This window comes from Hydractinia symbiolongicarpus, chromosome 4, assembly GCF_029227915.1.
Source record: "Hydractinia symbiolongicarpus strain clone_291-10 chromosome 4, HSymV2.1, whole genome shotgun sequence".
NCBI lineage: Eukaryota > Metazoa > Cnidaria > Hydrozoa > Anthoathecata > Hydractiniidae > Hydractinia > Hydractinia symbiolongicarpus.
Genome location: NC_079878.1, coordinates 6,238,649 through 6,264,376, shown reverse-complemented (window position 1 = coordinate 6,264,376; position 25,728 = coordinate 6,238,649). Strand labels below are relative to the sequence as shown.

Below are 25,728 nucleotides of genomic sequence, written 5' to 3'. Positions count from 1 at the left end.
TATTAAAAAGCTTTGTTAGCACTACTATATACAGGCGTAATCGTTAGATTAAACAACTTTCTCTTTAACAAATTGTCATGACAGAAATTTATAAAATCAACAATCAATCAATAAAACGCGTTGTCATCAGTCTTTCCCGTTTTCCTTCGGCGAAGGTGAACGCGAACGTTGTTCCCGCGATCTTGATCTCGAACGGCTGCTACTACGTGACTTCTTCGGCGAGGCTGATCTCTTGGGTGATCTTGAACGGCGTACCGGGCTTCGTGATGGACTTCTTCTTTTCCCTCGGCTTCTTGATCGAGAGCGTGATCGTGAGCGTGATGGACTTCGTCTGCGTCTCCTGCACAAGAGAAAATAAAAGAATTTTTAAGTTTAGTACCACAACATAAATTACATGTTGCCGAAGAAAAACCGTGCGATTTTAACAGTTGCAGAGTCGTGAAACACAATGAAAAAAAAATGAATACTAACTATCAAGTTATTACTACTATCAAGTTAGCAAGTCCTAATGTTCTGCGAGGAAAAAATATATTCATATGTACTTGGTAAAGCAAAGGCAAAAATTGTTGTAAATAGTTTAAAAAAATATAAATATCTGGAGAATTAATTTTCGCGCGAAATAAAATCTGTGAAATTCGTGACAATTAATTAATTCCTGACGCCATAGTGCGTAAAATAGCGATTGTTTCTGATCAATTTTTATGACGATTTAATCTGCTTTTTTGAAATTATTCACCTTTCATGAGTTTAATGTTGCGAACTGTTTTTTTTTTCAGAATTACGCGTAAAAACCGTCACAAATTAAGCAAAACCTAAGCAGAGTTTATCTTAAAAACGATTAGAAAGTTAAATGGAAGAAGCCTTCTTTTCATGTAGAACGATAATAAGAGCAAAAAAGCGTCTCTCACCTAGGTGGTGTTCTGCTACGACTTCTTGAATATCTACCTCCTCGTCTCCTAGCACAAAACAAAACATCACACAATGCAAAAGCAGAGCCAGAAAAAATATTTATGCTTAAAACGACGAATTTAATTTCCTAGTAGCAATCTTTTTAACTCACCCGCCATAACCTCCACCACCTCTTCCACCATAGTAGGAACCTGTATCCTCCTTCGTTCTCATTTGCCCAGGCGCTTAAATATAAAAAATCGCAAGTTTATTAAAAGGCATGTCTGTGATTATTACTGCTACATGGAACCAACTCTAACATCGTTAATTATAAAGATCTGTGGTGGCATGAACTCACTCTTTCGATCTCCTTCAGCGTATTGAACATCGAGTTCTCTTCCTAGAAGTCTTGTACGTTGTTCGTAATGTAAGGCATCTTCAGCATCTCTTATATCCTCATATGTGGAAACTTACGGTTAAGAAACCTACACACTTAACAAATTACCTGTTTACGTTAACTGAATATCATAGAATAAGACAACTACCTGGCTATCCCACTTGCATGATCTGTACTTGAAAAGGTCTTACTTAAGGCTTTGGCTTGACTTGTTCTACTTAAATTCTGTATGAATAAAATACTGTAGTTCTGTAAAATTCTGGGGATCAAATCTGTGTATACTTTTTCTTTCTTTCTCACGGCTCAAATTTCTTGAGTCTTGAGACGGACCTTTGCAGACAGACTGCACCTTAAGGAACACTGTATACTGTGAATGGGGACTTTGGCTTGTCTGTAAGAAGCTCTGTTCTCTCAAATCTGTAAAATAGGAATTGGTCTCTATAAGAATGCTTGTAGGATTTTATTTTGACAGCTTTGTCTTGGGTCTTTGGATCTTGGACTGACTTTTAGCACTTAGGTGTGTTTGCATCTGTCAGAAGAAACTTGATTATGTCTTGTCTCAACTCACAGAACACAATTCAAAACTAAAACAAACACAAACGCACATCAGAAAATGCACTTTATTGGAGGAAATTTTAGTGATTAGGGCTAACTACAAAATATGGCCCGATCTTACTGTTTTATCACTCACACATTTTTCCTAAAGTTTATAGCATAATCAAACTAAGAACACTTTCCTAAAGAAATGTATATACTTGTGACATTTATGGTAGTTTGCAGTAAAAAATATCTTTTCAGGTCAAAATATTGCAAAGATTCAATTTGCCTTCTTAAAAGTTAATTTAAAGGTTTACTCCAAAATTTTAAAATGTTTAAAAAGTATCAATAACCTATATAAGTGAAAAGGATATTGAACATAAGCAAATCCACGAACTTCTCGAGTGTAGTAGTCTAGTGGTATATAGATATCACGAATAGGACCATACTTGGCAAAGATTCGTCGTAAGTCTTCTGGTCTAAAAACAAAATAACTTTGGTAACATAGGGGATTCAAAACATGATTAGGCTTCATTGGTTATTAGGCTTTATCATTCATTCGGGAGATGGCACACTGGTGTGGGGCGTTGGATGTTGCACCTATGGTAGGGCGCAGAGCCTGATTGGGTCTGCATAGCTCAAAATGTGCATAAAATAATGTAGGACTCCCCATCTAAGCCATGGCCTCTTTCAGAAATAATAGAGAAGGTATATCCCTTGATATTTGTTAGGCTAGCCATATAAAATATGCATATCTATCTATTATAACACATGCAAAAATCTGGTCCTGGAAACCCCTAATTTTCCCTTTGTTCTCCAGTCTGGCCTCAAATTTATCTGAAATTCTGAGAATGGTTTATGAGAAACAATACTGCATCAGCTAGTTTGTCAGGATTGACTTCTGTTAGTTCTTTTTTTCTTCACAATAGAACTACAATGATCCTAAACCCTGAGTGTGTGATCATTAAGTTGTTAGAAAAGCAAGACTGTCTAGATTTTCAAAGTAGCAATCACACAATTGTTAGGTTTATACTTTAAACACTGTAGAATTAAAAGGTCAGGAAAAAATTTGACACTTTCAAGTGACGCTTTTCCCATTGCAATTTGACCTTGAAGAATCTTAAAAAATGATAATTTAAAATACCTATACCTATTAAGTCCTAAAGTATTTAATGCTCATTTTGTGCCACACAAACTCAATACACATTTACGATAATTCAGGAAAACAACATTCCATATCAGCTTGTTTTGTGATCGTAGGTGGTAAACATCACACCTTTATAAGAGTTTATAAATGGGGAAAACAAGTTTTTCTGAGATAACTTTTCTTGCTGCGTTTTGTTTTTAATGAAAAGCACACATACCGTAATTCATCTTTTGAGCCCCCTCCTTCTATTTAGCCCCCTTGTATTTCTAAAACTGGTGTCATGGATTTAGGCATCAGTGATCACAATTTAGTTTATGTGATCAGAAAATTCAAAAGGCCAAAATTTGAACCTAAAACATGCAAGGTTCGTAGCTACAAGAACTTCAGTGAAGAGGCTTTTCTGAAGGACCTCAGGAATTTAGACTGGTCATATTTTAATAATTATGATGACCTTGATAAAGCATGTGAGAAACTGAATAAAAATGTTAAAACAGTGGCTGACAAACATGCCCCTTTCAAAACACATAGATTTTCTGGCCGTGTTGAGGCATGGGTCACTGATGAATTAATAATAGCCATCAAAGAAAGAGACTTCTTGAAACGGAAAGCATCAAAAACAAAATCCATCATAGACTGGGAAGCTTTCAAACAAAAAAGGAACCAGGTAATAGGTCTCAAAAATCGACTCAAAAACGAGTACTATAATGACGTTTTGCAGGACTTTCAAAAACGGCCAAAACAACTTTGGAAAACCCTAAAAAAACTGGTTCCTGATAAGTCAGGCAATACTACCTCGATAAAACGAGTAGTCCAAAACGATGGTACAGAAACTTCTCACCCAAAAGAAATTTCCAACACATTCAATTCATTTTTTGTCAGTGTTGGTGCCAAACTAGCCTCTAAATTTTCTTCTGACACTACTAATGTTAATCCACCTGTTAGCGGACACGATTTTCGGTGGGCTCGTATTGAGACCAAAAGTGTCGAAAAAATAATTAGATCACTAAAACTTAATAAAGCTACAGGCTTGGACGGAATTGGTTCACGACTGCTAAAAGCAGGTTCGTCAGTTTTAAGTATTTATTTATCAAGTCTTTTCAACAAATCTTTATTTACTGGTTATGTACCTAAATGTTGGAAGACTAAAAGGGTCTCGCCTATTTTTAAAAGTGGCAATAAAACAGATCCTACTAATTATCGGCCTATCTCCATTTTGCCAATTCCTATGAAAATTTTTGAAAAGTTAGTGCATGAGCAAATGTCTCATTTTATTTCTGAGCACAACTTCCTGAATGACAGACAGTCCGGATTTCGAAAACTCTTTTCCACAGAAACTGCAGTAGTCGATGTCTCTGATTTTATTCTTACTGAGCTCGACCAACATAACTTTGTTTGTGCTGTGCTCATTGACCTTAAAAAAGCTTTTGACACTGTTGATCATAAAATTTTGTTAAAAAAACTATGGTGTTTTGGCATCAGAGATGCTGCCTTTGACTGGTTCGAGTCCTACTTAACGGACCGAATGCAGCTGACTCTTGTAAACGACACAGGATCAGATCTGCTTCATGAAGACGCTTTTGGGGTGCCGCAGGGATCTGTGTTGGGGCCCCTGCTCTTTCTTTTGTATATTGATGACTTAAAATCTGTCATCAATTCAAACTACCACCATCTATATGCGGATGATACAATAATTATTTCGTCTCATAAAAACTTGGATACCCTTGTCTCCCAGGTTGAGTTAGAACTTTCGCAAGTCGACCTCTGGCTGAATAATAACAAAATGACTATTAATACGGACAAAACTGAAACAATCTTTTTCGGCAACCACAGCCAGTTAAAAAAAGTTGAGAACAAAACTATCAACTATATGGGTATTCCTTTGAAGAGGAGCGAAAAAGTTAAATATCTTGGGGTAACATTTGATCAAAAAATGCAATGGGAAAAGCACATTAATGACATAAATAGAAAAATACTAATTAAATATTCTAAAATTAGAACCATTGCATCCTGTTTAACACCTCACACAAAAAACCTTTTAATTAATGCACTTGTCATGCCATATTTCAACTACTGCTCCTCGGCATGGGCTTGTGCCACCCAAGGTAGATTGGGAAAACTAGAAAAACGATTAAAATGTGTCCGTACCTTTCTTGGGAAAGAGAGGGAATATTCAATGAATAATTTACTCATCAAAAACGATGCCATATTAGTTTTCAAAGCCATGAATCACATTGCTCCTGATTACATGCGCTCAAAATTCCTTTTGACAAAAAACTGTCATAATCATCAAACAAGAGGAGCTTCAAAAAACAGGTTCACACTTCCCTTGGTCAACACGGAATTTGGCAAAAAAGCCTTCCCATTTAGAGCTGCAAAAGTGTGGAATAATCTTCCAGACCAAGTGACCTGTGATGGAAGTCTGCTTTCGTTTAAGACTTCCATCTCTAATGTATTTGGCAAATTCTAATGGAGATCACTTTTGAATTTTTTAATTTTTGTTTTTTATTCTTTTTCTTTTCAATTTTCACAGATTATAAATGTTACTATGTTTGATTGAGCTGAGGCAGTCTAAGGTTTATCATTTTTTGTTTCTTTTTTGTTCTAGTGGCCCCCAGTGGAAACAATCCACTAACTATAGGTTTTTGTGATTTTCTGGGCTAGCCACTTTAAATATTTATTATTATTATTATTATTATTATTATTTACAGTGTGCCATCTTCCCAATTTCCCTCACATGGCTTGGGTTAACCCGGGGCTATGGTAACATTCACTCGCCCATGTTGAATCGCCGTCAAGAGGAATCGAACCCCGGTCTCCCGCACAGAGTACGAGAGCTATAACCACTAATCTACGGCGCCACTGTATGATGCTTATATGATGCTTAGAAATTCCTGTTATTTAAAAGTGCATATCTTTGTATCTGGATTGTAACTATCATATGATGATTTAAAATTATTTTGCTTTAAATTATGATCTGCGCCTCAGATTTTATATAATGCTCGAAAATTCTTGTTCTTTATTCATTTGTGTAAGTATCTGTGTTGCATATTTTATTTTTAAATTATAATTTTAAAGTTGCTCCGAAAAGCATCAGAGATATAAATTATATAGCAGGAAAATCTTACCTCGTACCACTACCTAGATTTCGAAGGTATAAGGAAGTATTGGGTGGTCTAGCATATCTGTTTGACATGACTATAAATTCTTTAGATTTGAACAACACAACAACTCTTGTTCGCCACGAAATGGCAGAAAGAAAGGAAACCGAGAAGAACAAAGTTTAAAGACAGCAATAGGCGAGTATACCCCCGAAGCGTGTCTATAACAAAATCTCAAGAATACAAATTATAGTATAAGAGCCAACTTGTATTTTTGTAAATTATGGGCGTAAAACCATCGCATCACGAAGATTTTATCCGGGGCGGTCGCAATATGTAAGGATCAGTTTGTAACCGTACGCTTGTGCAGCCCTATTTCGCTGTATAATACAAGCAGATCCAAAGTTGTATAAAATATTTTTACACTTTTCATGTAACAAGTAGATAAGCCATTGATTGCTTTATAAACCTTCTTTAACAATAGCTGACAGCAATAAACATATTTTCCTGACTGCATTTCTAGGGAAGCATCGAGTCCTGGTGAAACACGATTAACTTTGGTTGGAGCAGAGAGAAAAGATCTACTTAAAAAACCCTAAATCAGGGGACAATAGTTGAAATTGCTACTAAAAAACATATTTTTTTAGAAGTTAAAGTTTAAAAGTCAACGTAAAATGTGTTATACGTGATAAGGCCTCAATTTTGACATTATAGTTCTCTTCAAGCTCCCTTACAGAGTTTATTAACATGATCAAAGTTGCAGAGTTTTTTTTCTTTTAATTCAACATTACCCAAATTTAAGTATCTGGTAGACTGGGTGGTTTTCCAAAAATAACGAACTTGCATTTTGACGCATTCAGTTGTAGTCCATTATTGATAAAAAAAAAACATCCAAAACACATTGTCCCCTACCCAGATTTCGAAGTTATAAGAAAGTATTTGGTGATCTAGCATATCTGTTTGACATGACTATAAATTCAAAGAAACTAAAGAATCCATTCCACACCTACCCTTTGGTACCGCTCACTCAGATAGGCTTTTATAGAAGAGAAAGCACTACACGAAAAACAGTACGCATAAAGCTTAGCTAAAAGTAATCTATGGTTTTCATAGGCGAAGGCTTTACTTAAGTCCATGTGCAACTTTTAAACAACCCTTCCTTGGTCCAGATATTTGTGACACATTTTAATCATGCGTGGATGTTTACTACTATAGCCCTTTTCAAACCCCGAGAAAAGAGTGTCATAAATGTGTGGATCTAATCAAACATCTTTTTTCAAAAACCTTAGACATAGCTGGAAGTCTACTTAAAAGGTCTGTAATTAAGCTTAGATGCTTTGTCAGCACTTTTATATACATGTTTTACATCAGCAGATTTCAACTGTTCTGGAAATTGATTTTCTCTAGATAACAGAGAATAGATCTAGTTAACGTCTGCGTCAGGTTTTTTTCTGCATAAATGTCGGAAAACTGATTAAATATCTTCTATGGTATATCACCTTCTGGTGTCGCTTTTGTTATTTTTTAACTGATGTATATACTTGTCCATGACACTAGTTTAAATACTAGTGAAAATTCATTTTTATTTCTGATGTCGGAATGTTTATTTTGATATAATACTCAGATGGTTTTCATGCTTCATAATGATACTTTTAGTTTCGTTATGTAAAAACTGTGCAGCCATACTCTGCGGAACATCATTTACATTTAACGTAGACGTAATGTTGACAAAATGATCGTTTATTTTGTTTGCAACATCCACTTTACTATTTTCTTCTATTACGACACTGACCGTTTTCTTGCTTGCAATTTGGTTTAACAGCTTTCCCAAATGTTTTGTTGTCGGATAGCTTTTTCATAAAAAGTAATTCTTTCTCGCGCCTCTGATAAGTCGTACACATTCTTTTCATTACAACTGAATATCGTTCCAATTTTCAATACACGGATCTATTGTATCGGTTCTTCTTTTTAGATCTCAATATAATTGAATTGTTTGTCATAAATAGTGACTAGTTATTTTGTAATATCTCTTCTTCATTGAAGCATGTTGATTCATAAGCTGCTTCAATCCCTTAACGAATGATGCATATAACAGTTATATTATTATTTTGCACGAAGCTCTGAATACTATCCTTGAAAAGAATCTCATTAAAGTTTTTTCTAACTACGATATTTGATAGACCACGGATCCGTTTTCGATATCCCTGCATTCAAAAACAATATTGTCTTTTTCTGAAAATCGGATAACCCCCCTTCCGCGGCGCAGGTATGATGAAAACTACGTTTATTGGACACCCATATATGATCAATACAAGAGGGTTTGTGGTCGATTTGTCGCATGTATGATCTATTATAATATCAAAAAAAATTAATTCAGTGTGTCAAAACGTTTCATAAATTCATTCATTTCGGGAACATTGAAATCTTCAAAAAGAATTGCGTTATCATATTTGAACTATCGCAGTTCAGCTTGAAAAAGACACAGAAAGGACAACGTTAATCACTAAAAGTAAGAGATCCTGTGTAGCATGTCCATCCTCTGCGTACGATAATAACCCAAACAACTTTACATTCAGATATGACTAACCAGAAGTAAAAGGTCGCCCTTTAACGGAAAATATCAGATCCTGAAATTCGAGAAAAATGGCCATGCTGATCTTATCAACTATTAGCCACATTTTTAACAAGTAAAAACTTTGAGGAGTTCAAATTGCGTGAATTTAGTATGAGTATAGAAATACCTTGCATACTAAAGATGTATAACGCAAACAGGATAAAACCTATTATTGAAGATATTATTTCGGTTTGTCTGTTCAGTATTCATATTACTGTGGAAAGAGTACAAGAACATATGCGCGCAGTGAGAAACGGAGATGTGAAGAAAAACGAAATTGCGGACCACAGCTGCAGCAGAAGTCATCAGTTTAATTGGGATGAGAAGAAAATCATTGACAGAGAATCCAGAACAACGGCCAGGAAGATTAAAGAAACCATCAACAGTGTAGAACGTAACAAACACATAAACAGCATCTCGTATCAACTTCCTGAGATTTGGTTACCAGCCCTACAAAAGAAGTAGTTACCTACATCCAGGTCCGAAAATGTTAATTACTGTATTTAACTGTAATTATCAGCTCGTTTCTGATTGGTTAATTTTTATGAATTTTGATCCTCTGCAATTATATAAATACATGCTCAACATCATTTTACTTTGTCCGATGATGGGAGAAGGATCTCCCGAAACGTCGCCTACTAAACTATTATGTTCAAGAAATGATAAACTTTCCACAGTAAGATAAAATCTATTAACAATCATGTTTCTAAGACTTTTTCTTTGCTTCTGTGTAATGCACTTGACATACCAGAAAAGTAAAGAAGAAGCCGGGAACAAATTGACCAATTATATTTTTTGTAAAAAAAATGACGCTATAAACAAAGAGAGCATACCTAATATGGTAATGGCATCAAATTGTTTACATTTTTAACACATAAGGATACTATCAAACAATAAAACTTTATTATTTCAGATGCAAGTTTCCAATAAGAAACCCTGGGTTCTAAATGTTCCAACTTCAACCGTAAATTTATCTCAATGGGTTTCTTGAAAAGTTTGTTCAACCTATTCACAATTAAAAGATCGCCATGTATTGAAACTAAGAGAGTGATTGAAATAAGAAGAACAACCTTAACCTCAGGACTTTTTCTTTTTCGATTTCAGAACGGCGAAAAAGAAAAAAAGTTATCTCGTCCCGGTATGAAAAAAGAGATAAGGAAATTGTATAAATATTTGAATATCAGCGTTTCTACGGTTATGTAAAAAAAAAGACACAAATCCAACATCGGAACTACTTTTTGTTAACTAGGTTACTACTGACTATACGAAGTAACGAATATTATATTCAACATATAACATAATCTCATTGAAGGAAAAAATATCTGGCAATGAGATTTATATAATATGGAAGGTACAGAAATAGAAACACATCTAAACACGATCTTTATTTGCTACAAAGAAATTTCCACATTTTTAAGGCGGGAAATTATATTTACTTGTTCGGTCTTATCCTCGTCCTCAGGGTTTTTTGATGTCAAAGCCACTAGCAATTACTTGCAAGAACCCTTCAGGCCGAGGTTCTTTTGGTCTCAAATTTAATTTAAGATGAAAGCATCATCGATCTCCCTTTCAACGATCGTCTCCACAACAACAAGATGGAGAATTACAAAGGACAAGAGGAAATAATGACACATGGATGGCGAAACTGACAGTCGGATCATACAGAGATAACGACTTTAACTTTTATGCAACGAGACCGAGGATTAACGACTTATGGTTTCAATTTAAACTAGGTGTTAGGCCGTAACAAAATCCACCGGTTGGTTCTACAGGTTCGCTCGTCGTACATATTCTGGTCCTTAGTTTTGTGCTCATTTTTATCTCTTTTGGTTATTCACTAAAGATGGGCGTAATGTTTGTTTTTGAAATTTTATTTTGAGCATAAATACTCTTACACAAACGTTTTTTCTTTTTACATGAAAAGGCTTATTACTCAGACATTTTTTTTTCTTTTTTGTAATAAAAATTCTATTTTAAGTTATAAATACAATTTAATTTCGTGTGCCGTAAGGAGAATATTGTAAGCAAAAAAAGGTCATAATCCCTCTCCAAAGAAAATGTTATAAATCCTATTTTATGCCGTTATGATTAATTAGTATCGTTAGAAATATAAACAAAAATAGAAGATGTGATCTGGTAACTAGGTTGTATCTGATTAGTTTGCGGCGTCAGAATAGTTAAGTTCTATTACTTTATTAATCTGCCGGTTATTAAGGTAATGAACGGTTCTAAAAGAATTAGATTTATGGCCTATAAGTATCCTGAATTTTTTTAAAATCGATGATATCAGAAGTAACTATCGCAAATCATAGTTTGAAGGAATTAGCTACTTATATGTCAAAACGTTATGTGCAAAACAGTTAGATGTCAAAAATTCAGGTGAGCTGTCATTTTGGCTTAACGTTTTTGAAAGCTACAGTGAATTATATATCAAGGAGGTGATTACCCTCACCTTCCCCCGGCACACACACGCACACTTTTGCCACACTTCCTCCTTACATATGATGAAAGGAATGCTTATTTTTATTCTTACTTAACTTACAGAAGCATTTTTGAGACTGCAAAAAAAATTGAACTAGATCACAAGATTACACCGGCTATTTTGAAGAATTGAAACAACGTTAGCTAGCTACACTGAAAACATTCCAGCTGAGTTAGCGAAAGCCAATTTGCCTTTTTATTATGAAAACCAAGTTTCCTGAAAAAGCGGTAAATTTTAGTTCATCATCTTAAAAAAAGTCAATACATTCGTTTCACCTAGAAGGATAGGTCTCACTACGATCATTTTCCTTACATTTCCGACATATGGTTTAACTGCGTCGCTACAGCTGTCTCTGATATTAGCTTTGCTTTTTAAAAAAGAACATCTACTATGCATACTGATTATGCTAATTATCAACTCTCATCCAAGGATTGTTAAGAATCAATAACTATCTCCACTTTACAAAATTAAAATTACTAAAGTAAATTGATCGTTCTCTGATTCGTTATTTTTTTTGGTTTCTCTATATCCTCAGTAGCCGCCTCTTTTAGACAGGCCTAGAATTTAATAACAGATAAAATGCATAAAACTTGCAAAGTACTTGTTTGTTTTGAGGAATTTCATTTTGAAAGTAGAGAAGTCAAGAATAAAAACTTCAGTGATGAAATAATTTTCGTCATTCTTTTTCAGCATTGTCCCGTTTTTTAAGAAACATGTTTATGATAAGAAGCATGGGGGCTTAGATGATGTAAAGTAATTGCATGCCGCAACTCTCTAAATTTCGACAAATTTAAAAAACAAAATTATCAGCTGACAAAGTACGGAGCTACTAAAAACATTTTTGGAGTTAAAAATTATGGCTTCTTAAACGTGAAAATAAGGTGACAATAAAAGATGTCCTACTCTTAATAGAAGCGTCCACAGTATTTCCGTCACTCTTGAGTTGAACGCTGTCGAAAATGAAGGGGTGTCGAGCCATATTGACAGCAGGTTTCGTCAACATAGTCCTTAAGAAAATGTAAACTAGGTAAATGAACTTTTGAAAGCAACAAATTGGTTTTGAATTTAAGGGGGTAAAATGGTAAAATGGAGGCCTCAGCGTGGTTACGACTGCCTTATTATAGGTTATTATAGGCGCTATTTAAATAATGTGTTAAGGTGCAAAAAATAGTGTTCCCAACGCTTTTAGAGCTATTGCTGAATAAAATGGAAGCTATTTTCCCCACACAAGCCTTCCAAGGATTGTTGCTTCGTAAGAACGCTTACACTAACAACAAGCAACCTCATTCTCAGGACATTTTATTTTCTGTGTCGAGGACCTGGTAACGAGGGTGACGGCGAGTAAACTACAAATAATATCACAGTTGAAATTTCAAGAGATCAATACAAAGTTTGTTCTTCCGTCTATGAATAAATCTTGTCTGTCTGTGACTAACTTTTAACATGCTAGCTAAACATTATGTTAATGCTGTCTCTTCACTAGCGTTTCTTCCGGCATGGATTAATACACGACTTAAAGGTATCAACAGAAGAAAATATTATTTCAAGTTATTAATACATTAGATTAAATCGGATATCCTGAAATAGGAACGAGTCTACTTGTCACTGGGAAGCAACTCGACAAACTTTTTTATTAAACCCGCCCCCCTCTCATATATAAATGACGTTAAAAAATTACGAAGTACACAGCGTCGATTGTCATTTTCCACCTGTGTTCGAATATTCATTACGATTGTAGGAAATATTGATGGTAAACATATATAGGTATTATTTTTTTAAATTTATCTATGTCAGTCATGCTTTTGTATAAAAGTCATCGTTAGTAACTACTTATAAAACTTAGTTCGATTCCATTCTTTTGACTGTACATGTTACAGAGACAGCGAGACGATACTTTCATCGTTAAATAGCAATACAAGTAAAAGAAACTGAGTGCATAATATTTCTCAAAAACGTTCCCAACGTTCCAATAAACTAGATTCTGTAATTCACAACATGAAATAAAACAAGCAACCTCGTGCCCAGGGCTTTGAGTGTTTTTGATTAATTTGATATATGGTCGTGGCCAGCATATACCAGGGACTATATTGGCTGATTCATAATGATGTCTCAGAGGTTAAAAGACCCTGGAGACAAGGATGGACAACAAGCAATGAACAACGAGGAAAAGATGTGTGATATTCACAAACAAGCATCTTAACTGTATTTTCTCCATAGCAGCGAAAGATTCTATAGTTACGCTATATCAGCAAATTTTTCCACGATAAAATCTAAGAATTCAAGAAACGGGTTCTGTGTCTCATCATACACATTTTTTAGATAAGAATAAAGATTCCTTGATGCCTAAAGGCGTCAGTCAAATTAGTCGTATGTAAAAGCCGCACGTTGTCACGATTGTTACTGCTGACGTGATAAGCGCAAGCCTTTGATGTGAAAGAACTTTTTGTAAAGTAATGCTGAAACTGGGCTAGATCATGGTAGTTAAAGGTAGGTAAAAAACGAGACAGAATAAAATTACCCTTCACCCACTCCTTCGTTGAGTGCAGAAAACCAATTGTCTATCCACAATGTTAACTTGAAACAAGTGTTAGCAGTTTAAGTTCCCTTCAGCATTTTCTCTTTTTCATTAAAGAATGTATTGGGTAAAAATTAAGGAATGCAGTGTCAACCCTGTCTGGAGATGACTGTATTTTCTGTATAATTTTTTTACAATCAAGCCCGATTCGTGTTGTGAAATATCTCTAACAGAAACTGATTGCTGTAATATAATTCGCAATATGCGTCTTATCTTAGTCTACCATTTTTGTCTACCATTTTTGTCTATCATCTTTGTCTATGATACTTGTGTCATGCCTGTCTTAGTCCGCCCTATCTTTGTCTGCAATCAGATGATACTGCAGCCAAGGTATCTCATTTCAAATACTCTAAATAAACAATATTAAATTTCATCGAAGTTTCTGTGATGCATTTAGTCAAAACAACATATTCAAATCAGGTTAATTGGATTTTCTCTGCTATAAAAAAGGCATCTAGTTCAAAACATCCCACCTACGGCTATTCATTTCCGTTTATCATCAACTTTTTCTCGTCGACGAAGCGACTTAGTTAGGACTTGTAGGAAGGAATGGGGAAACAAAAACTTAGGATGGACAGTAAACAACTCATTATAAAGTCACGATACGCCATATTACATAACAACACATGTGAACTTTGATTAAATTATTTTTCCCGCCAACAGACGACAAAGAATAACCCTAAAATAGTTTTTTACTCAAGTTGGTATTATTTTAAGAAATACGCCGACAATTTTGATTGTAATCACGCTACAAAGAACTAAAGAGTCATAATTAGGGAGTAATTTTTCTTATTATTACATCTTGTAGTTTTGCATGCCGCTAATAGGAAGCACAAATTCAGTTATGAGAGACGACATCTTTACTGCTACAGAGAGCTACTTTGGGAATATCCATCCCACCCGACTGTGTTATTTTTTTGTTAACGTATAAACCGTACGCATGGACGACATACACAGTGGTTATGATTTAAGGATAATTGCGCAGATATTTTTTCCAGATACACGTGCTTAGAGTTGAAAAAAGCGGCTAAAAATAAAAACCGCGGCAAAAAAACCCACAAGAAGCATAAATAACAAAACCTGCGATTAAACTTTTTTTTTGTTTACATTTTATTCAGATTTGATAAAAGACACAACAGCACATTGAGCTCTACAAAGTTTTAAGATGGGCCTTTAGGAATTGGATGTCTTTCAAACATTTTTCATCCTTTTTAAGTGTTTACATCAATGTCTACGAAAGTTTTCAATTTGCGATTTGCAGTTTTAAACAATAGCACATTATCCATCTTAAGTTTAAAATATTTCGCTTATTCGTACTCGTCCAAGTTGCGGAAGTCAAATTGTATTTATGACACCGTACAAAGAACTGCGCGCGATTTCTTCTATCCTAGAGGTTCGTTTGGTTGTCGAATGTAGGTAGCTCTCTAATATGAGAGTCGCAACGCTAGACGACAATAGCTTGAAAATTTCACGTAAGATAAACAAAATTTAACATACAAGTGATTTTCCCCCGGATCATGCAAACAGTTTATTTAAATGTTTGGAAGTTAATGTGATTATTTCGTTTATCTAGCCGCATCATCTTTTGTTAACTCCTTTTTATCCGCCTCTACTTAGCGACTTCTTGTATAGGATGTTTGGTGTGAAGTTAGTGCAGCCACGAAGACCACCAAAACATCCGACCTCAATGTTTACTGTTCCCTTAATTCCTTAAAAATGGCGCATTGTTATACGTTTTGAATTAAGAACATATGAGCGTAACATAAGCAAGAGCTAAGTGTTTAAAGATGATACTTTTTCTTTTATTATTAAAGTGAATTAAGTTCACCAAGAAGAGATGTTTTTATCAACTCAGCATAACGAGGCAACTTGCTTCAGTGCAAAAAGATGTCCTTTTACCTAGCACAACATATGACGACAAAAGTGATGTTGGAATTAAAAAAATGCAATCAACTTGTAGAAATGGCTAGACAAAATCTGATAGATACTTTTGCGCTCTTTTATGTCTTGTCTCACGTACGACGCGTTTATCAATGAGCTCCTTTCATGCAAACTAATCTACAATTCCATATCTTCAAACCGGCGCCATTAATGACATGCGCAGTAACTTAAACGGAGGCAAACCTGAACTTAGTGTGCGCTGGAATACGTCAGATATATTATTGCGGGAATGACTGACACTTGTTTATGAAATGTTTGTTTAACAGAGAACTTTAGAAATAACAATTTTGTCTGACAATACCCGTCGTCATGATAGTTGATATTTTTTAAGCTGTACATGTTATGTTCCGATAGAATGTAAATCTTCGTATGAAATAATGTTCAGTTTTTATACAAGATGATCTGTTAAAAAGCAACAGTGTTTTGTTGTTGCAAATCTGAACACGTATTTCGATTGAGCTCTTGTTTTTTTATAGAATCGCATGTAAAAGACAATATACAAAGTATTTTCTATGAAAATAAAACATGAAATATATTTAGATCAACATGCGGCGATTCTGAGAGCGCGTCTTCTGCAAAAAAGCAAATAAATTGAGTTGAAATGGATGTAAATAAATAAACAAGTAAACATGTGGACACAATTGATACTAATGGTTTTAAAATTGACATACAAATATTACAGCTATGACAGAAGAAGATATTTGAGCATGTTGGTTATTTATTTCAGGGAATATTAGTTATGTTGTAAATTGGATCGTTAACCAGATGCTTGCTCGACAGCTCGTATGGACTTCAGAATCATCTTCATTAGTTTTGTTGCTCTCGTTAGTACAAAACCAAGATTAGAAACAGGTATTGTATTTTTTGATAATGAGAAGTTTAAAATATTTTACAACTCGATATGCGACCTTTAAAATAGTTTAAAATTATGATTTTGCAGCATGTGTAAGTCGATGTCGATGTCGCTGTCATTGTTGTTTTTGTTGTTGTTGTTGTTGTTGTTGTTGTTGTTGCTGTCGTTGTTTTTGTTTTTATAATTGTTAAATTTCATAGATTTCAGGAAGTGTATAAGCACTGGATTTCAAGCCGCATTTTTACAAGTTATGAAATGGAATCCATGCTTCAAATGTATATGCACAGAAAAGGTATACAATAAGTTTGTGAATGATACGCAAATTCTACTTCAGTAGCTTTTTTCTCATACGAATAAGAAGAAAACATTAGGAGCGAACTATTTTGATGCACATACGTACGATCATATAAAAATCCTGGCGAGAGGTAGTTTTTTAAATTGTTTCTTAAAAAAACTTATATTTTTTTCAGAAAATGGATGCCAGTCCAGAATAGGCATGTATTCGAGCCAAAAGTAATTTTAGAGTTTCATTATAAACCTGTTTCTTACAAAAATGTGTATTACATGCAATGTTTTTACTTTAATATAAGTAGGAATAACTCTTAAACGCAATACGATTTAATTGCAGGAAACAAATATTTATATTGACGTAACCGTTGACGTGAAGTATCAATACACATCAAGTGTCCTTAATTTTAACCTCAATGTGCAAAAACGCAACATTTAAAGTGATCATGCAACATCATGTTGTGTCACAACTTCGTCCACAGGGCTCTTCCATGCATATGATATTCTTAAGAAAAGGTTCAAAATTAGCGCAGTCCGTTACCATTTCGTAGGCTTTAAAATATCCCTCGCGACGAGGTGGGTTATCTCATATTTTTTAAAAACAAAGATCTGTATACAAGTTACATATCTTTTCTCACATATGTTGTGTCCTCAGCAAAACACGCGGTTGTTTTTGCACCAGGCTAGTGTGGATAATCAGGCTAGTGTGGATAATCAGGCTAGTGTGGATAATCCGTGACTTAAAACTATTTAGAATGTTTGTAAAATCATGAGAGAAACTTGCCCCAACCTATCATGCAGGTTGCAAGAATCCGATCCTCAAAAATGCTGCAGAAGATGTAAAGGTAGGACACACATGTTGTAGCTACTTAACTACCAGGTTACTTCTTTATTTATTAACTCACTAAGGTAATTTTTAAACGTGCTAGGTTGCGTTGTAAGTGGACGTTACTATAATAACAAAGAAACATGGCGCAGCGAAGTAGACAAATGCACAGTTTATCAATGCAATGTGAGTATAAAACTGCTTTGTTTTTTTTAAAGTAGCCACACCTTCTCTTGCTAGGCTCAAAAAAATAGTCGATGGTAGGGAGATGACAAAGGGTTGGAAGGGACCTTATTTTGTTCAAACCACCCCTGTTCTGAAAGTTACCGGCCACTTCTCTTTGCAATAAGCAATGTTTGACAGAAGTTGTGTATAAATTTATTTAACTGCCAAACGATGATAATTTATGACGCCAACAACACTTCCCGTGAACAGTAGACGGTCCAGGTTTACACAGGAAACACGTCTCCTTGCCTTTACATTGTCGTTACCGTTTAAAAATATTCTGAGACAAAAAAGTCGCCTGTCTTCGCAGTGTTTTACCGTTTCCACTCAACAAATCAATGCTCTTTTGTCAAACTAGACAGTAATCCTTGAACATTTTGGCTTGAAAGTGTTTATTTACAACTTTATTTATAATTAAAACTTAAAATTCATTAGTAGTCATTTTCATTCTCAATTATAAAGATCTGCGAATATCGGTATCCGTGAAATGATTAAAAATTTGCCCGCGAAAATTTATCCACAAGGTAACTGGTATACTTAAAAATGTAAATAAATGTCCTCGGCGTTTTTTTTCGAAGAGTAGTCTCTTAAAGGGAGGCATTAGGCGCAAAATGGTAAAATAGTTCATGGATTACCCTAATAAAACATTAAAGTTTTCTCACTAATTATCGGACACCCTTAAAGACAGAAGGTCAGCCACAATATTCATTTTTTCACTGGCACAATCATATTCTGACGAAATATGCTTTTCAAAAAAAAAAAAAAAAAGCTCAAAATTTATTAATTTTCTAATTTCTAAAAACGAAACAGCTCCATATAGCGACAAAATATTTTTTATGACTGGGGCCTGCTAATTAAAATGAGGGTTGTACTCACATTCTTAACACCTTAATATATTTAAAAGAACTTCTTAAGTATTGCAGGTTGTATCTGGATGTTTGTATGAGTAGGGGAGTTTATTTTGATATTATCCCGTGGAAAGATCTACGATAATTCGCTAGTCATAAATAATTCTCGCTTCGGTATGTCATGCGTTCTTGTTTGCCTTTTAGCATAAAATTAATTACTTTGCAGAACGTCTGAAATAAAGTTGCGCGCTGTCATTTCGAACAGGTAGAATACAGGTATTAATATAAGAAGCTAACTAGCTTCTACTGCTTGGGTTGTAAGGACCGCTTTTAAACAGCTTTCAAATATATAGCAGTTTAATAGTCTCATTCTTTCGTGCAGTTTTGTTAAAGAAACACCAACAAGTATATACATTGTTTGTATATCATTATAAACATTACATTCTTGTCATTATTGCGAAGTAAATACAACGTTTATTTTTGTATTGTTGGCAGCTGACTGTTGTTTTAATTGCGCTTTCTGGGTTATCAATAGCTTAAAGTAAATAAAAAAATAGATAAGTTTTGTTTTGTCTGGTTTGTTTTTTGATCGTATCAAATGTTGACCTGATATCACGAGAAAGTATGACTGAAAAATTGTTACTAGCAAATTGAATTCAATATTATCCAATCAATTTTTGAATTTGCAACGTACAAGGATGTTTACGTCCTTGAAATTCCATCCTAAAGGTACTTCCTCATTTCCGAGTATAACTATTTTATTTTACATTATGAGCGATCTGTATAGCCTACCTACCACACACGCCGATTCACGGCTAGTTGATAACGTCACATGAATTAGCATGCTTACAGTTTCGTAGGACCTGGGGAGACAAACATCAGGGCTTAGTCCCCGAAAATAATTTGTTTGAAAAAAATAATACGAAATACTATGATTATTTCCTTACCAACTTTAAAACCCATTCGTTGCACCGAGTTTGGCGCTCTTTTAAAACATAACAACAAATACTAAAATTGAGCCACACAATTCCTTCCTACGACACTGTCTCAAAGGAGTCTGGGGACGAGAATAGACTCGAACCTTATGATTAAAAAAACTGCATATTGCACCACGACACCACCTGCTTTACCGCTTTGCTCTCAGGTCGAATGGTGATTTTTTCGATTTGTGCATCATGCGCACATGCGCAAACTTCAAATCGTATAACGTTAGAGTTTTGAAACTTAGACTGCAAATTGTAAGACCGTGTAACAAAATATCAATTCACCACGTGTAAATTTTTCTGCCGGATTGTTGCAGATAGAAGAATGCTAAAAAAGTATTCGACCTAAATGACAATCAACAACCCTGCTATCCAGTAAAAAAGATACCATTAAAATATTTTAAAAAACCGCAAGAGAAGGCACGAAATCGTACGCCATTTAAATTTTGTTTACATTTTATAGGAAGGCGTTGTGTCAGCAGTGTCCCCAAAATGTGTGACGTCATGTTCTAGCCCGATCAAAATAGCTGGCTCGTGTTGTCCACTTTGCATGGGTAAGAATGTAAATGATATGACTTCATCAGTTTAAATACTTGCTATTATGTATTTGAATAAAAAATATAGAGATTATACTTCTTAAGGTTGGTTTTCACTAAGATAAAATTTGTTGCAAAACAGTTAACAGTTACTGTTCGATGTCGTTGAAACTACATGTTGTACAAAAAACGGCGCATGATATATTGTTGTACAAGTGTTGTAGAGGTAGGATTTTTTCTATCTCTACAACAGTTTGGCAACAAGTGTTGCACAACAGTTTCGGACCTCAATGTAAGCCGACCTTTAGTGAATGGTTACGTTCGGTAAACGCACTGTGTTGTTGTATTAGGATGCATTTATAACGGAAGTGTCATAGCTAATGAAGAACAAAAAAAGTTTGGTCCATGTCGTACTTGCTCTTGCGAGGTAGGTAAGAATAGGCATTGATAACTGTATGTAGATCTGATCTCTTTGTCCATGTAAATCCATTCAAATACTTGATATATTTTTGTGTCTGTTTATTGATTATGCAGGGAGGAAAATTAATTTGTCAAGAACAAACGTGCCCTAACCTACATTGTTCAAAGCAAGTTAAAACTGAAGAAGAATGTTGTTCAAAGTGTGTCCAAGGTAAAATTTAATAAACTGATTTCATTTAATCACAAACTGCTTCAAGAAGGCGGACAAAACTTTAGCTGTGGACTACAATTTTCGGTCGTCGTAACTTTTGACGACAAAATTTAATTCTATAATAAACTAAACCAATATGTCTTGAGAAGAAAATTTAAAATGCATCAACATTTAAAAAAAATTAATTTACATCGACATACTTGATAAATCATACTTTAAAAGTGCTAATATATAAGTAAGTCTCCATTTCATGTTGATTGAATCAGAATATCAAAGAAATCTTTATTTCATGGTGATTCGATCTACTGTTTTTGATTTTAGTCCATATTTTCTTCCATAGATTCTTCTCCAACTTACATTAATATCAAAGAAACAAGTTGTCGTTTCAAAGGAATGCTTCTCCGAAATGGCGACAACTATAAGGTTGATAAGTGCACAACGTGCGATTGCAAGGTAAATATAAAAAATTAAAATTGTTTAAAACTGTTTTATGTAAAAATTACATTTTTGTTTGTTTTGTGTTTTAGAACGGGACACTTCAATGCACGGAACAACGATGCAGCCAAACACTGAATTGTAATGCGAAAGATATAGTACATCCTGACAATCATTGTTGTGCAGTCTGCAAAAGTAATTGAGTCGACTTTCTCTTTTTTTATTTCCTGGGGTAACTTTAGCTCCTGTAATGTTTTTGGTCATTCCAGCTTCTTCCAAGACTAAGCATATTGTTTAGCCTTTGAAACTCTTCTCATATGTGTGTTTTCTTATGTTTTTATTGGTATTTTAATTAGACAGTCTTGAATTACTTAGCATCACTACGTTGTCTAAACTTGACCTTAAAAAACATCTACATAACTAAAGATATAATTATACCTTTAGTTTTGTAGTTGAGTTTTTTTAAGCTAAAAAAGGACTGTTTTATTTTACCCATGTATATAAATTTTATGTTTGCATTTAGACAAAATATATTGTAAATACAATGGAAGAAAATATGAGGTAAGAGAATGGCCTCGCTTCATCAACTCAAATATTTTGTTGAGATATTACTAAACTTTAGGTGGGGCATTTAAAAGGGAAAAGGTAGGGTGCTTAAAAGCAAAGAGAAGTAAGTAAGGGACAGGGTTAAGTTTATATACACTAAATTTAGTTCTTTGAATAATCGATGTGAATATTTAATTAAACATAGCTTTTAAAAGCACCCTACCCCACCTCAACCCACCCCACCTCAACCCACCCCATCCTACCTCAACCCACCTCACCTCACTTTAACCCACCCCACTAACCCACCCTTTCGTGTATCGAAGGGATTTGTTATGATAGGTGTTGAATATTTGTTTTCTAATACAGAACAATGAGCAATGGTATTTAAAAGGTTGTGCAGTTTGCGTCTGCAGAAATGGTCGAAATATGTGCAGGAAGCAAAAATGTAAAAAGAAAATCAAATGTGGAAAAGTAAGTAAATTTTAAGGCTATACAAATATGATAATGGTAGTGATGAGGGTTAAGTTTTACTACTTTTTTTTTCGCAACAGTAAAAAAAATGCAGCCCAATGAAAAAAAAATCCGAGACATGGTTATTTGAGTCTTTCTATTATTTGAAGTTAATTAATTGAAGGACTTAATTAACGGTGAAATGTTTGCGTGCGCAGAACTTCAGGCGAAGACCTGTGAATAGTGAAGAACATATAATTACTTGTTCTACACAATTCCAATATTTTTATACTTTTAACTTCTTTGACTCATTTAAAGTTCACTAAATTAAATTCTCGCTTTTTCTTTTTATTAGCCATTAAAGACACTGTAGACATTTGTATGATCAAGTTTTTTTAATTGCTTTTTTTTGGCATTTGACGGAAAGTCATTTTCTTTTATATTCGTTGATCACTATTTTTTTAAAACAATATTGTTGGCTTATTCACAGAGAAAAGAAACATTCAAGCAACATGCATGCAGTTTTTTGTCATCTCTGCCTAAAAGTATTTATTTTCGATTTTTTTAACGCATTCGCTTTCAGTCTCAACAATTTATTTTTATTTTTAGGGTTTCACACAAGGTACTCATCCTGGATCTTGCTGTTTAGAATGCCTTCCAGGTATAAACCAAAGTACTATTTCATCGGTCCTCTAACACACACAAACACTTAAAATTATTTCCGAATTTCATGTAGCTTTGTGCATATCTGTGCAACACCTAGGCTTTTCTGAAATAATTTTTTGCAGTAATGAGCGGTAAAGTTTGTTGGAAGCTAAAAAATATTTCATGTAACTTTTTAGATTAACAATCGATGCTAAAAACTGTGTATTTATCAAAGCTTTATGTTGAAAGCTTTCGGCGTTTAAACAGCGACACTCAAATGCCCCATTTTCATTGCATTAAGATGGCAGCGTTTTCTGAATTTTTATTGGCTGTTCACAAAGTTGTCGGTCTACAAAGTTGTCCGTCTTAACTTCCAAAATACAGGCGTCGCAGCCAGAAAAATTCTACTGCGCATGCCCAGATACAAAACGCTAGAAGTTGAGGTTAAGAATGTCTTAATGTGTAGCGGCCTTAACTGTTTGTTTTATTTTTTCGATTCTAGTGAAAAAAACATGCATCGCATTTGGTGACCCGCATTACAGAACATTTGACGGAAAAGCGTTTTCCTACCAAGGAGTGTGCAAATACACTCTTGTCAAAGATTGTTCACCCGACAGAACTTTTCACGTTATCACAAGAAATTTTGCAGAAAATAATAACTATTTTTCCTGGATAAAAACTGTTGTTTTTATTTATGCGAATATAACGATAGTCTTACAGCAAAATAATCGAGTCAAAATCAGTGGTATAAACGTTCGAGTACCATTTTTATATTATCCATACATAGAAATTAAAAAATCAAAACGTTATATATTTATTTATACCGATCGTGGAATTACAATAAAATGGGATGGAGTAAATTATATAGAAGTTTCCTTACCTAATACATATATGAATAAAGTTTGCGGACTGTGTGGAAACTTTAATGGAAATCCAGCTGACGATTTTAAAATTAAAAACATTGGCATTGTGAATAACACAATTCATTTCGGTGACCATTGGAAACACACGTCGTCGAAATCATGTAAGATGTTGACGCGTCGGAATACACAAAGAAAAATTGACAAAAGACAATGTATAGGCTGGAGGCTACAGCATGCACATAGAGTTTGTACAAGAGCATTCTCTGATCGTAGTATATTTATATGTAAGTGGAGAGTAAACTCCAATCGATATTTTCAAGACTGCATAACAGATGTATGCCAGTGCGCGTCGCATCAACTTTACTGTGAATGTGGAGCCATACGAAGTTATTTTAATCAATGTTCGCAAAGTATAACCACGTTGTCATGGAAACGAAAAGAAAAATGTGGTAAGAATGTATACATTTTAAAGATGGTGTTTATTTTCGTATTTCCTGGGCAGCATGGGCGCTTCCTTTTGCCGTGTATCTTTATACCATACAGAGATATACGGGTTACCTATTGTCACCACGATCCTCGTACACTTTTTTTATAAGATCTAGTTAAGGCTTTAAGTTGCCAATGGTGTTAAGGGTAAAGGTTCTTTCAAGCTAAAACCTTCTTGCACCTAATATTTTATTTTATTTTATTTTATAAACTCTACTTATTATTATGTTTTCGTCAGTAGTGACACTGAAAACAAAATAATGTTTTCCAAGTGTGTTTAGACAAAGTAGGAAGGTTTCTAAGTGAGGGGAAAGTGTTTGGGGATGGGTGTCAGGTCTGCAGGTTGCTAAACAAGTTGCCAAATATGCTAAATTTTCCGTGGCAAAGATATTTGTTTTCTAAAACAAAGTTAACATCAATTTTTTCTCTTCCAGATATATCTTGTGCTGGTGGAAGCGTTTACACTGAATGTGGGTCAGCTTGCAAACCAACCTGCACTTCATTGAACTCTGTACAGTCATGTCAAAAGAAATGTGTGTCAGGCTGTCAATGTCCTGTAGGGATGGTGTGGGAAAAAGGGAAATGCATTATGTCGTTTGAATGTCCTTTTTTTAAAAAATAGAATTCTTTTTTTAATAATTAGAAGATGCTTTTTGGAATGGAAAGGAAATAGTTTTTTAACTGTTGTGAAGTTTTTTGCGAAGCAGGTCCAATTTATCCTCATTCTATTTCACATGACTTACGGGGAAAACATTTTGCGGAAAATATTTTTGCGATTAAAAACTTTTACAAGAAAATGCAGAACTAATGCTTGCATCTGGAGGGCTTTGTTTATGAAAAATACATCTTAATTTTTCAATTAAAATGACAACAGGAAAAAACCAAATAGTATTCAAATGAAATATCAAGTTTGAAAAAAGCTTATTTGTATTAGAGCTTTAAAAACTTTTTGCGATTTAATAACTTTTTTAAAAAAATTTCGGAACTAATTTTTTCGAATGATCAACTTTTTTCAACTTTTTTAAAACTTATACAACACATTCCACGTGATGTTATGCTTTGGTTTTGCATTAAGGACGATGAACATGCGCCACCACTTATTATGTTTTACACTCTCCTTCCTGGAGGTAAAAAAAGTAAAAAACAACCCCTAACCTGAATTTCCACTTAACGATATGGACGACAAATTGTGCAAGCAACAGCAGAAGTAGCTATTTTAGTCATTCAAAGCGCTTAGTGGAAATTTCTGTCTGTGTTTGTGGTCAACCACAAAAGTAAAAAAACCCATAATATTTGTTATGGATTGGTTAAATTTCATTTTAAAAAAATATTATGAAAAAAATATTTTCAGTGCCTCTCAGAATGTGTGCGTGTACAGGGTTTCCAAACTTTTCAATTTTAGTTTGAAAGTAAATTTTTTTAAGAACTTTTTGC

General features: G+C 34.3%; 2 protein-coding genes across 2 annotated transcripts; one reads left to right on the top strand and one right to left on the bottom strand.

Moving 5' to 3' along the window:
• On the bottom strand, window positions 1-6,256 carry LOC130640980 (serine/arginine-rich splicing factor 12-like). Its single transcript, XM_057447604.1, has 6 exons — window positions 6,095-6,256; window positions 2,197-2,301; window positions 1,247-1,350; window positions 1,061-1,133; window positions 909-956; window positions 1-340 (listed from the first exon to the last, which is right to left on the bottom strand). The coding sequence occupies exons 1-6, from the start codon at window positions 6,160-6,162 to the stop codon at window positions 127-129; spliced, it is 612 nt and encodes a 203-aa protein (XP_057303587.1). The 5' UTR covers window positions 6,163-6,256; the 3' UTR covers window positions 1-126.
• Window positions 6,257-10,435: 4,179 nt separating this feature from the next.
• Window positions 10,436-24,964, top strand: LOC130640978 (BMP-binding endothelial regulator protein-like). Its single transcript, XM_057447601.1, has 15 exons — window positions 10,436-11,060; window positions 16,407-16,531; window positions 16,733-16,824; window positions 17,575-17,665; window positions 17,750-17,832; window positions 20,166-20,256; window positions 20,589-20,665; window positions 20,773-20,869; window positions 21,210-21,322; window positions 21,397-21,499; window positions 21,828-21,865; window positions 22,217-22,321; window positions 22,910-22,961; window positions 23,448-24,257; window positions 24,729-24,964. Exons 2-15 carry the CDS (start codon window positions 16,465-16,467, stop codon window positions 24,914-24,916), a joined length of 2,007 nt encoding a protein of 668 aa, XP_057303584.1. The 5' UTR covers window positions 10,436-11,060; window positions 16,407-16,464; the 3' UTR covers window positions 24,917-24,964.
• Window positions 24,965-25,728: the final 764 nt, after the last annotated feature.